The 13,186-nt window shown below is 34.1% G+C and overlaps 1 protein-coding gene across 3 annotated transcripts in view; it reads right to left on the bottom strand.

The window, feature by feature from the left end:
• The window catches only part of TRMT1L (tRNA methyltransferase 1L), a 31,844-nt gene that overhangs the window by 17,968 nt on the left and 690 nt on the right, over positions 1-13,186 (bottom strand). For all 3 annotated transcript variants that reach the window (XM_079761339.1, XM_079761338.1, XM_079761340.1), the window contains exons 2-9: positions 10,136-10,246; positions 8,606-8,719; positions 7,919-7,983; positions 5,999-6,128; positions 4,246-4,369; positions 3,372-3,451; positions 914-1,163; positions 301-513 (exon numbers count right to left, since the gene is read on the bottom strand). In XM_079761339.1, coding sequence (XP_079617465.1) covers positions 301-513; positions 914-1,163; positions 3,372-3,451; positions 4,246-4,369; positions 5,999-6,128; positions 7,919-7,983; positions 8,606-8,719; positions 10,136-10,246 — 1,087 coding nt within the window. The remainder of the gene's footprint in view (positions 1-300; positions 514-913; positions 1,164-3,371; positions 3,452-4,245; positions 4,370-5,998; positions 6,129-7,918; positions 7,984-8,605; positions 8,720-10,135; positions 10,247-13,186) is intronic.

The raw sequence follows: 13,186 nt of genomic DNA on the forward strand, positions 1-13,186 counted from the left end.
TGCTATCCTCTCATCTACCCTAATTGTTGAAATAACTGACTTAAAATTAACTTTCATTTTTATCTTGCTTACTACGTTAATTATTTTCATTATTAATTGGAGAGTAAACTATTTTAAACACAAGCTTTCAAATCAAATTTTAAAAGATACAACATAAGATCACAAAACAAAGGAAGATTATAGATATGAAATACAGAATTTGCATTTTGTGCATATTTTAAAAAATGAGAGAAGCACTTCTTGAATCTGTTTTTAACATATGCCCAAACATTAGGTGTTACTCTGTTGGCAATTCGGTACCTTGCCACGGCCGCAACCACAATTCTGGCTGCTAGTTCCTTGTAATATTCAGTTCGGACAATGTTACAGCCGTAGTGTCGCCGGGCAACATGTTGTGCCTTGGCATATAAAGAACTGATATCTGTAGAAGTCACTGATACTATGCCAAGGTTTCTTATATTTCTGAATGCAGAATCTAGATAGTTCACAGATGTTCCAAAAGGGTCTAGGTGTCTAAAATGAGAAAGAATATAGACATATTTAAAATCATTGGTAACAAAAATTATATGATTGTCATTATTTCTAACAATAAAATCCCATGTGTTCAAAAGTACTTTACAAATCTTTTTTACATACATAATTCTGTTTTCAAAGTAATAAAATTGACCATATGCTATGCTAGGTAAATAAAAATAAATCAGGATTAAAGGAAAATTGTCATGCCCAGGCATTTTATTTCAAGTGCTGGAAAATGTTCTTATTGCATTCCTTAGGCCAATGCTAAAAACAAAACGGTATTAACTGAAATAAATAAAAAGCAACAACAAACTGTCTTAATTTTTATATTACCCCCCCCCCCAAAAGAAATTCCAGACCAGTTTAGAAAGTGACACAGCAAATTTTTTTCACTTACATGAAATCAAAAGATCTCAAATGCATCAGTACATTGGCATCCATTTTGGTCACCTTAATATTACCAAGCTTTTCCTCTCCTTCTTCAAGAATATCATCATCCTCTTCTTTTTCCTTACTGTCCACCACCACTTTCAATTTGTTTAAATGGCAGTTTTCCTGAATCAAGGTCACAGAGTTTTCATTCAAGTCATTAATTGTAACCTTGACTGCATTTCCAAGATGTTTTGCCCATTGTAATCCCATTATCCCTAGGAGAAATGGGGAAAAAAATGTTTTTAAATTGTAACAATTAAAAAATAAAAGTAGTATAACAATAATACAGAATATAATTCTATAAGTTGTTTCAAAATCTTAGTATTTTCATAAGTAATTCTTTTTCTACTTTCTCACTACAAAGCCTCTGAAGAAAAGTTATCAAACAAAAAAAGTCTTATATATTTTCATTACTATTTCTTACAAAACTTTTCTAAGATCCCAGTTCAAATAAAATATCTAATTAGTAACAAGAACACACATGAAAGATTAAATCTCACTGGAAAAGTAATTATATAGTAAAAGAAACTAATTATAAAGCTAGTATGAAGGTTAAAACACAAAAGTAGTAAAAATAACTATGATTATAATAATGAGTTAAGGGCTATATATGATGAAAATGTAAAATGTGACATCAAAAACAAAAAGTAGATTGGGGGACAGTAATAATGTTGCATTTTATAATGGGATCAAACTTAAGTTGTTATCAACTTAAAATAGGTTGTTACAGATAAAGCTTCGTGGTAACCACAAAGCAAAAAGTTATAGTAAATACACAAAAGATAAAGAAAAAGGAATATAAACAGTCACTAAACAAAGTCATCAAACCACAAAGGAAGAGAACAAGAGATGATGAAAGAAACAAAGAGGAACTATAAAAAACAACTGGAAAACAACAAAATGGCAATAAGCAATGCCTACCAATAATTACTTTAGGAGGCCAGCAATACCCCCATACCAAAATCAGGTACAGTATGCCACAAGGAAAGGAAATTACAGGCCAATATTCCTGATGAACATTGATGCAAAAATTCTCAACAAAATATTAGCCAACTAAATTCAACAATACATTCAAAGGGTCAAACACCATGATCAAGTGGGATTTATTCCAGTGATGCAAGGCTGGTTCAACATCCAAAAATCAGGCAATGTGATTGCATTAACAAATGAAGGATAAAAATCATGAGTATCTTAATAGGTGCAGAAAAGGCATCTGACAAAATTCAACATTGATTTATGATAAAATTCTCAATAAAGCAAGGATAGAGGGAATATACCTCAAAGGCCATATATGATAAGCCCACAGTTAACATCATACTTAATGGTTAAAAGTGGAAAGTTTTCCCCCTAAGATCAGGAACAAGACAAGGATTGCCACTCAAGTAATTATCTCATACACATACACGATAGGTATATATGTTGATGAGACATTTAGGAGACATATTAAACAACTGAAATACAGTCTTTGTCTGGATTCTGATTTGATTAAAAAAAAAGATAGTTGGGCATATCTAAACATGTAATTAAAGAATCATTCTTAATTTTTTTTTTAAATATATATTTTATTGATTTTTTACAGAGAGGAAAGGAGAGGGACAGAGAGCTAGAAACATCGATGAGAGAGAAACATCGACCAGCTGCCTCTTGCACACCCCCTACCGGGGATGTGCCCGCAACCAATGTACATGCCCTTGACCGGAATCGAACCTGGGACCTTTCAGTCCGCAGACCGACGATCTATCCACTGAGCCAAACCGGTTTCGGCTCATTCTTAATTTTTTAAGGTGTGATAATGGTATGGCTGTATTTTTTACAAGTCCTTATCTTTTAGAGATCTAACAAATGTCTACAGATGAAATGAGACATTTATGATTTGTTTCAAAATGGGATGGAGGATGGGGACATGAGGTCTGAGATAAGTGCATGGGATAGTTACAAGACTGAGCGTGAGTTGATAATTTGTGAAATGATGGATACAAAGGGATTCATTTATTATATCCTCCACTTTTTTATATATTGGAAAATTTTTCCACAATAAAAAAATTATACCTTGGATCTTCAATTATTTTTTATTTTATCATTTTTTAGTCCTTACCCAAGGATATTTTTCCATTGATTTTTAAAGAGAGTGGAAGAGAGAGGGAAAGACAGGAATATCGATGTGACAGAAACACATTGATTGGTTGCCTCCTGCATGAGCCCTGACCAGGGCTCAGGCCGAGATACGTGCCAATGCCTGGAATCGAACCTGGGACCCTTTGGTCCACAAGCTGACACTCTATCCACTGAGCCAAACCAGCTAGGGCGGTTTGGATCTTCAATTTTTTATATCAAAATATTCTATGATATCCACATACATTTTCTAAGAAAAGATACTGTACAAAGCTAATTAAGCTGGATTCCAAAACAGCTTCATTACTTACCCGTGGCTCCAAAGGCATCCAGACATTCCAAAGGTTTTCGTTCCTCAGCCAGAGCAGCCAAAGTACAGAATATTAGCTGCCTAGAAGGAAGTATAATAGTCTGAAATGACTTTACTCTACCATGGCTTCACCATGATAGCTTTTATTTTATTTAATAATAGTAGTGACAATCCTATTTGAAAAAAAAAAAAAGGCCTAATAACATATTCCCTACTTAATATACTTAATAGTATGAGAACTAGAAGTTTGTGAAATTAAACTATGAATCAACTGGGTTCTATAAACATTCACTATGAAAAAAATGATTTTATAAGCAAATTTTATAAATAAAAGTTTTATAAACAAAATTTGCCCACAAAAGCATTGTTCATTAATTATATAAAGTTAGGTCTACTTTACTCTCTGAGAAAGAAATTGGTCTGGCAAAAAAAAAAAAAAGAGAGAGAGAAAATAATCATTCTGAGAAAATGCTAAGATAGATGATTTTCATTCTGTACTTAGTTTTAAATTTCAACACATTAGGCCAGCGATTTTCAACTGTTTTCATCTCATGGCACACATATATTATTTATTAAAATTCTGTGGCAACCAAAAATATTTTTTGCTGATCGGACAAAAAGTGTCATTTTGATTCATTCACAGTGGATGGCTATTATTGTGCAGGCTGTTGTCATTTTCTTATTTGACAATCTAAGGGAAAAGAGGTCAGTGCCCCTGACTAAACAGGTACTGCATGTTTTAATTCTTGTGGCACATCAGTGTACCTCTTGGGGCATACTAGATGAAAATCGCTGCATTGGAACATAAAGATTAAGAGAGGGTATATTTGTAATGATTTGAAACACCCCATAACCCTTTTCTCAATTTAGCTTACCGATTTAGTTTCATTTTGGGATTAAAATAGGAATCTGTTTTCTGAGGTACAGAGTAGTTAGGACAAACTTGTACATCTGTGTCTACCTCTTTCAAAATTTCAGTAGGTGGTTTAGCAGCAGAAGCTAAGATGAAAAAAGATTTCTAGTTAAATACAAAATAATATTAACTATCTAAAACAATATACGCTTAAAAAATAACTTTCCTTTATAATAATGTGTTAATGTAATTAGTTGTGTTAAAAACTGATCTATTCAGCACTGTCTCTGGAAAAGAGTAGTATTTACTGAATTAAAATTTATCAACTCAAAACCATAACTGCCTAGTCCACCAATAATGATACCTAGTTAAGAGCAATCAACCTAAAAACAAACAAAAAAGCAAAATAAAGAACAATCAACCTAAGATAGCACTGAATCCTAAAATACCTTTATTCCTCATCAAATACTATATTACATTTACATGGGTTGGCTGCTAAAGATGTTACTGTGGGATAATTGTTGGTATCTTTGTATGATTACATTTCATTAGCCAGCATGAGAAAGAATCATTGTATTTCCTGAACATGCTAGATTTCAGAACGCTTTCTCATAATTATGATTTAAATCACAAATTACATTAAACAGATATAAAGTAAAGGGAAAAATTCTACATTTGCTATATATTTGAATAATTTAGCTATAAAACCAAATGAAATGCTGATGTATTTGAGTATACATTTTACATATTTAAGAAATGAGACACATCTATATATATATAAAAGCCTAAGCAACCATTATGACTGGCTGACTGGCCGGTAGCTATGACATGCACTGACCACCAGGGGGCACTCAATACAGGAGCTGCACCCTGGTGGTCAGTGCGCTCCCACAGCCAACCTCCCATGGTCCCTCCCTGGCTGGCCAACCTTCCATGAGACGGCCCTGATCAGCCCAATCGCTGGCCAGGCCGAGGAACCCCACCCGTGCATGAATTCGTGCACCAGGCCTCTAGTATAGTACGTGTAGGGAAAAATAACAGACTATATTTGGATTTCTTGATTATGTTACAATCATAATGTTAACTAAATAGCAACCATACTTCTCTTTCTACAATGCTAAATAACAGCAACCTTTCCTAGCATTGTGTTATATATCTTTCGCTGCCCACCAAAGTGGCATCACGTACCTCACAAGGTCAGCCTTTCTCAAACCAGAGTCTGGGAGAAAATTAAGCTCTATGGAAAATGATGTTAATGACTTTTTTCAATTCTTAAAAGAAAGGTACATAATACCATTCTAGACGTATAGAAATTACTTCATTACATACAGTGGATGCCTTAGGACAATGAGGGCTTAATTCTTGAGAAGGGCTGCCTCAGTAATAACTAGTAATAACCTGATACCACTCAGGATAATAAGCGGTCTTTATGTCATTTTACATACTTTTTCTAGTGTGTTTTGGTAAGTATAACACAATTACTGGTGCTGGAGCCATCATTAGTGATACAGTCCTATAATCTTTCATTAAGATACTTATATTTACTTGAGCATCGGTTGCTTTTTCTACCCACTTATTAAATATATCTGTTAAATGAGGACAGAAAAACATTGTTGGGAGTCTCACAGGAAAAGGAAATCTGAAGTAAGGGAGTAGTAGTCAGCTCAGTGATTTAGTTAAGTCACTATCATTATCTCATCGATGTCTAAAAAGAATAATTGGGCCATTGTTTAAGGATTTATTTACTAACGTGTTAATAAGATTGCTCAACTTACCAGCAATATACCTGGATTTAGTCTCTCCTTTATTCACATGGCGCCTAACATGTCCTAGCATATCAGTCCTTCGGGTGATTGTTGCTGAACAAATGATACAATGATAATGGGCGCCCATTTTACTGGATATCTATCAAATAGAGTATTTAATTTAATACATAAATAAGTTACTAAGACAATGAAATAGAAATTTATTCAAGGTTGTAAATTTACATATGTGTCTTGGGTTTAATGGTATAGAAGATAGTATTAATTTTGCCATGTGACATATACTTTTTAATTTTATTTTACATTAGGCTTCAACTTTAATTCCTAAGATTTTCCCATTCATTCTAATCAACAAATAACTGTATCCTCTTTTCTATAAGCAGCACTTACAAATGGTATAATATTAGCAGCAGTGTGCTGGTAGATGTTTAACTGTCTCACCAGGAAAATAAAGTTCTGTTTTGTAGAGTTTGCAGCTTTCTGTAGTATAATTACTCTATAATATCAAGAAAATACACTCTTTAATTTCAAGCTACAATTGTGACAAATTTCAAGTTACCAATGTGACATCACTGAACATGTATTTGGGAAAAGACAGCATTGCTACCATGTAGATATTATATTAATAACCGTAAGAGCATAGATAATAGAAAAATGCAGTAAAATAATTAGGAAGTAGTGAGCTTTGAGTATTCATTAACTTTGTTTTTAATATAATTTATTCACTTTTAAGTTTATATAATTTAATTTTTTTTAAATATGTTTTTATTGGCTTCAGAGAGGAAGGGAGAGGGAGAGAGAGATAGAAACATCAATGATGAGAGAGAATCATTTGAATCAGCTGTCTCCTGCACATCCTCTACTGGGGATCGTGTCCTTGACCAGAATCGAACCCTGGACCCTTCAGCCCGCAGGCCGACGCTCTATCCACTGAGCCAATTTTAGGGCTAATTTAATGTTTAATGATGACTACACTTAGTAACCAGCTTTCAAGATTTCTGAAAATTAATGAGAAGTCTATTTTTCCAAGTAAAAAATTCTCACTTTATTATTTCTCATATAGCTGAGGACCAAAAGACTCCAATGGCACTCCTATGGCGCTCCTACTTATGCTGTGTCTACTTCCTATTTACTTGGGATCATACAGCAAGTCGAGAATATTCAAGAACATTGCAAAAGATTCCTTATGGTACTGTGGTTATCATATTCAAAATATCCTGGATAAGGTTCATGGACAAGCACGCTCCTGACTACTGCTTAAGAAATGATTTTTTAAAATATTTTCAACAATAAGGATTAAAAAAAACACACACCAAAAAACAACAACAACAAATGTTATTTTTCCCCCCAGCACTTTATACTTTTTAGTGATCCAAAAGAAAAATTAATAACAAGCTAATATTTATTCAGGATAGTATCACCAAAAATACTTTATAATTTTTATTCCCCAAAGGTCAAATCTATTCTAAAAATGAACATATGTACTTTTTTAAAGAGTTATCAAGGATTTCAAAAAGTTTATTATTCTGTCCTTTGGCAGATTAATGGAAGTGCATAGGAAGGATGGTGAGAATGAATCAATGAATTTATTAAATCACAGAAATTTAAGGCTCTTATTCTATAATCAAGATTTATTTTAAAAGAAAAAACTTATTTTCTATTTAATTCTTCATTCTAAAATTAGTAAATAATTTTCCTTTTGAACACAAGACAGCAATATATCTGATTGAAATTAAAACTATAAAAGTTTCAATACAGCAACCCTTTTTTTCATGCATTTCATATTTTTCCCAATATGATGATCTGAAAACACTCAGATACAAAATCTTAAAGTAAACCTCATTGCTGAATATGAACATTTTAGTTTTAAAGCAAGTAAAAATTGCACTTTAAAGAGGGCTAAATTTAAAAATAAATCTAACATATGATTACCTGTTCTCCAATAATATTTGGTTTCACTGGTCGACAAGGTAAGTGGCAGATGCACATTCTGTAACCTAGAATAAAGAATGGATGGTAGTCATATCACTGTTCATTAAAAATTCAATTTTCACAAAATTATTGGCAAATTTTATAAGAATAATAGATTTTTGTATTTGTAATATCATTAATTAATTTACTTAAATGAGATGGCCTTAGTTTACCTGTTATACGTGGTATAGAATAAAAACAAATATGGGAGATCCAAGTGTGAATTCTGATTCTGCCAAGACTATCTCCGTTATCTTGGATTAGCCACTTAGCTTCCTTAGAACTCAATCTTATCATCTATTCTCTGCCACTTGACCTTTTCTTAGGCTTCATCTTCTCTGCCTTATGCTAATTTGCGCTACACAGACTCTTCATTTATGACACTGTCCAAAATGTGGACCCCCAGGGCCAAGCAGAGTACATAGTACAGAACAGATGCTTAATAAATGTTTGCCAAACAAAACTGCTTGTGTTATATATCGCTATTGCCTAGAAAGCAACATGGTCTTTTATTAATAAACACATTAAAAGAAGGGTGTGAATCCCTCAAATTTTTAAACTTACTTAAGTTCACTATAAAATTTCAAAACTGGTATCAAATCTTGAATTTCATTTACATCACTTTTTAGTAAGCACAAAAATACTAACCTTCAAATTCAACTGACACTTTCCAATGTAAATTTTGAAGGTGCCGACGAAGCTTATGGCTATTACAAGCTCTAAATTTTTCCTTAGGACATAATGGACAAGCCTGTTTATTTCCTGATAAAGAAAGAAGAACCAATAAGGCACAGAATATACTACCAATTAATGCTTCAATTCAGTTACAAAAAAAGTAACGGAGGACCCCAGCCCCACCCCACTTCTTACATAATGTCTTTCTTAACTTAAGACATCACCCGTTTCAGTGGGTAGTTAACAAAAATTGTTTTAGCACAGGGTCAGTGATTTTTACCCTAAAACTCCCCTCTCTGTGGCTAGCTGCTATCCTTACTGCCACTGAGAACAAAAAGGATGAAGAATGATAATCTATATATCCTTCCTGCCAAAATGCCTGGCAGAGTCACTCTGTACTTTGGACAGGGGAAAAGGCAGCAGTTGTCACACTCCCAGAGGGGCAGGAGCTGGGCAGAGAGAATAAGCAGCTGCTGTGGCATTCTTCTACTCTGGCAGCAACAAAAACAGTTAACATGTGGACTTAGAAAAGTGGAAGAATAAACTCAAAGTAGTAGTAGGAGTTTAATATGATTGGTATTCTGAGACTGGAGGCCATGATTAGAAACACTGTATCCTACTACTGAATTTGTGAGGTCTTCCTTCTTTATTAGTATGTCCTTGAAAAGATTTTGTATCATCAAAATAAAAGTCTTATTTAAGTAGAAATGTATCTCAAATAAAAACATTGATAGTATACCAAAGAATTAAAACCTTAAATTCAGACTTAAAGCAATAAAAATATACAGAAACAATCAATAACCTACTTAATAAATTTTAATCCAACAAATACCTTTCACATATAGCACACTGCAAGTATAGATACAGTTTATTTTTTTAATACTGGGCCTACTTCAAAAAACCGTGAGGAGATCTTAAGGATGGAATCCAAGCACTAAGGATAGCAAATCAGAAAGAGAGGAGCTTAGGGCATTGACAGTGTCGTGGAACTCTCGTACCAGCCCTAGATTGCTTATCTTGGTACTTATTTTACATGAGAAAATATAAGCCTCCATATTTTTTAAGGCAATGTTTTTTTTTGTTACTCATAGCCGAATGCAATAGAAATACACATAGAATACACACACCCTTCGTGCACTGATAGGGACCCTAGTGGCTTCTGGCTGCTGGGTACTCCCTCCCTTCCCCCGGCTGGCCCCGCCCCCTGGTCAAACTCCCAGAGGAACTCCTGGTCTAGGGGACAATTTGCGTACTATGCTTTTATTATATAGGATGAGACTGTAATTTCCCTGAGTTGTGAAGTAACTGATCGCACAGAACCTTTGCATAGAGATGACTATCAGTTTCCTGCATAAAAATATTTACTACTGCTCTAGTTCAATAGAATATACAAGTCTATTTCTAGCAAATTTTTCATGCATTGAAAGATAACAAACCATTAGAAATTAAGAAAACACACACACACACACACACACACACACACACACACAAACATGGAAATACCTGCATCAAGATGATCTGAGTTCAATGAACTAGCAGAGTCAAAATCCCCTTCAGTTACAAAAGCTAACTTCTCTAGATCAGCAAGCTGCCTCTGAATTGAGATGTGTCTCTCTGAAAGAAAATTTAAAAATTAGAAAATTACCCTTTAACAATCTATATTCCAGTTTCACTTTTATTCATTATTTCACTTAGAGTTTAACAGTTTTATTTCCTGTAGCATAACGCCCTAATACCTAGATGGGGAATACTGCTGGAACTCAAGTTTATAAAATGCCAAGTGTGCCTCAGAATGCAGCCAGGGGATAAAACTACATTTATGCAACCTGACAGCTTTAAAATTTACTTAATTATTCCATATAATTCTAAAAAAAGGTTTCTATTCTGTACAAAACACTGAAGAAACATAAGCCATGTTTCCTATCTTCAAAGAACTTTCAATCAGGTAGGAGAGATTAACTACTAACTATAACACAAGGCAGAATGAAATGAATACTTGGGGTAAATATAATGTGGACATACTGAGGAAGGGGCAATTAGTTCCAACAAGAGCCTCTGAGAATGTCTTTACTGAAGATGTGGCATTAAGGTACGAACAGAATTCAGTCAGATTTGGCGGCTGGCCTTATAAACTTAAGTAATCTCATGGACAAAGGAATGTGGTATAAAAAATACAGCCACTTCTATCCCACACCTAGCTTGATGGAGTTGGTAGAAAAATATGCAGCCTAAATGTAGTACAGATCATAAAAGGCATAAATTCTATGCAAGTTAGTTTGACCTTTTTTCTTTAGGCAATGTTGTCTTTGCAGGTTTTTGAGAAAGTGAATGATATGATTTGACTGTGTTTCACGAGGGTATCTCTGACTATAGTACCAAGGATTAAAAATTGAGGTGAGAGATAGGTACAGGAGAATAGAAGGTAAAATAAATAAATAAATAAATAAATAAATAAATAAATAAGCAATGAACTTGGGATGTGGGTGTAAAGTAAGACTGAAGAGTAAATTCAAGAATGATTCTAAGATTTCAAGTTTACATGGTTGAGAATAATGGTACCATTAACCAATAAAGGAAGAAGAAAATGCTTTTGGCAGAAAGAGGAAAGGAAAAAAGGGAATTTAGTTCTTGACATAGTGTGTTTGATATACTACTGGTATTCATGTAGTAAAGTCCAGTAGGCAGTTTAGTTTTTGGAGTTCAGGAGGGATTCTGAATGGACATAAATATAAATAATAAATTCATATGTTAGATGAAACTATGAACATGAGGAAGAAAGCCTAAGGAAAAAAATTTGAAAAAGAGAAAAAAAAAGTCAAAACCCAGTCCCAGAAACACACTTTCAGGTTTTTCAAATATTACACATCCTTCAAATTACATACTTCTAAATTTTGAAAGAGAACGTTTACAAAGTGGGGGCCTGAATATACAAGACTAGGAGGTGATAACTTTTAGGGAAAGATCCTCATGAGACAGGAGATGATGGGATAAGCCATAGAATAACATTCATTATATAATTAGGTTATACAATTTAGAACCGTCAGCCTTTTAAATTTTATACTTGACAGTGCTATTATCCTGCCTAATTCCTCTCTGAGCTTCACTCCCGGCGCCTTTGTTTACCCTTTTGTGTAATTCCCCCATCAATAAGCAGTAAGAAGGCAGGGGCTAGGTCTTATTCATCTTTATGATGGCTAAGTGCCTAGTGCAAACTTGCACACAGCAGGCACTGAAGGGTGTTAAATAACTTTTAAAAATCACTAGTCTTTTTGGATGCAGTAGCACCGAGTCTATAATTTTGGAATTTAATACAGTACTATCAGCCATGCCTTCTCAAATTTATTAAAATACAAATTTTTTACCTTATTTTTAAATGAGAAAAATTTGTAATTATAAAGGCTTTTGGCTTCCATGGTTGAAAGGTCTGTATATAAGATATATAGATATCAGTATCTATATAAAGATGTGCTTTTTAAAATCATCCTAACTACTAAATAGTACAAAATAAAAGGAAGGGGCCTGGTAAGTTAGAAGAGAGAATGGAAAACCCTGGGGTCCACTACTGAAGAAAACTCCTGAAGACCTGTCTAAATAAAGATTCATGATATGCCTATGTGCATCTCTGAAGTCACTTTCTGGTTCAGGACAGTAGATATCAGGCAATCTGTACTTAAATCTACTCAACCTTTCTGGAACACTCTAATAATCCAGAATGTGTAATATTAAATCAGATGCTAGGAGGTTTACAACTTCTTCTGTTACTTTTTCCTCAATTTTCAGTTCTATTTCAGATATGCCATCTTCATCTTGCCTACTTATGACTGACGTCTAAGGACTAACTAGACTAGACCATCTAGAGATAACTTTTAAAATGTGATTAGTATGTATTTCTAAAGCATTTCAAATTTCTCAGTTGTTACATGTGTCCCAGCAATGCATTTTCAGGTTTCTCAAACATTGCATTCTTCGAATTGCATACTTGTAAATTTAAAAACACATGAATAAATCTGCCCAGAATACTTAACATATTCTTGATGAGGTGAGGAGCTAGGGAAAGCATGCATTCCCTAAAGCTGCTAAACCACACCTGATGAGGGAGACTACTCAGTGAACCCCCTCTACCCTCTACCATCGTACAACTGGCCTTATTTTGCATCTACCTTGCTCTGACCTTATGATAGGAGGGCCTACCTTTGTCCTCTATGGTCCAATAAATCACCACTTAGGAAACATGCAAGCACATTCAGAAGCGCAAACAATAATATGGGCTATAATTTCCCAACAGTTGACTTCTGATGTCATGAAATACAAAGTTCCATTGGTACTTCTGTCTGAGGGAAGACAGCTATAATTTAGTAGACTATTCAACCTCTCGTCATCCTCAAATTCTTTTTGGAAGCAAACTGCGGTAGAAAAATGAAATGTGAAAAACTCATCTTTGTTTGTGTGTGTATGTCCAGACATAAAACCTAGTTGAGAGCAATGGTTTCTAAACCTTGGCAGCTAGGATCTGCTACAGTAAACACGGGTTGCCTCGGTTACTATGTCACATTT

Source organism: Cnephaeus nilssonii (assembly GCF_951640355.1).
Source record: "Cnephaeus nilssonii genome assembly, chromosome: 21".
In the NCBI taxonomy this organism is placed as follows: Eukaryota; Metazoa; Chordata; class Mammalia; order Chiroptera; family Vespertilionidae; genus Cnephaeus; species Cnephaeus nilssonii.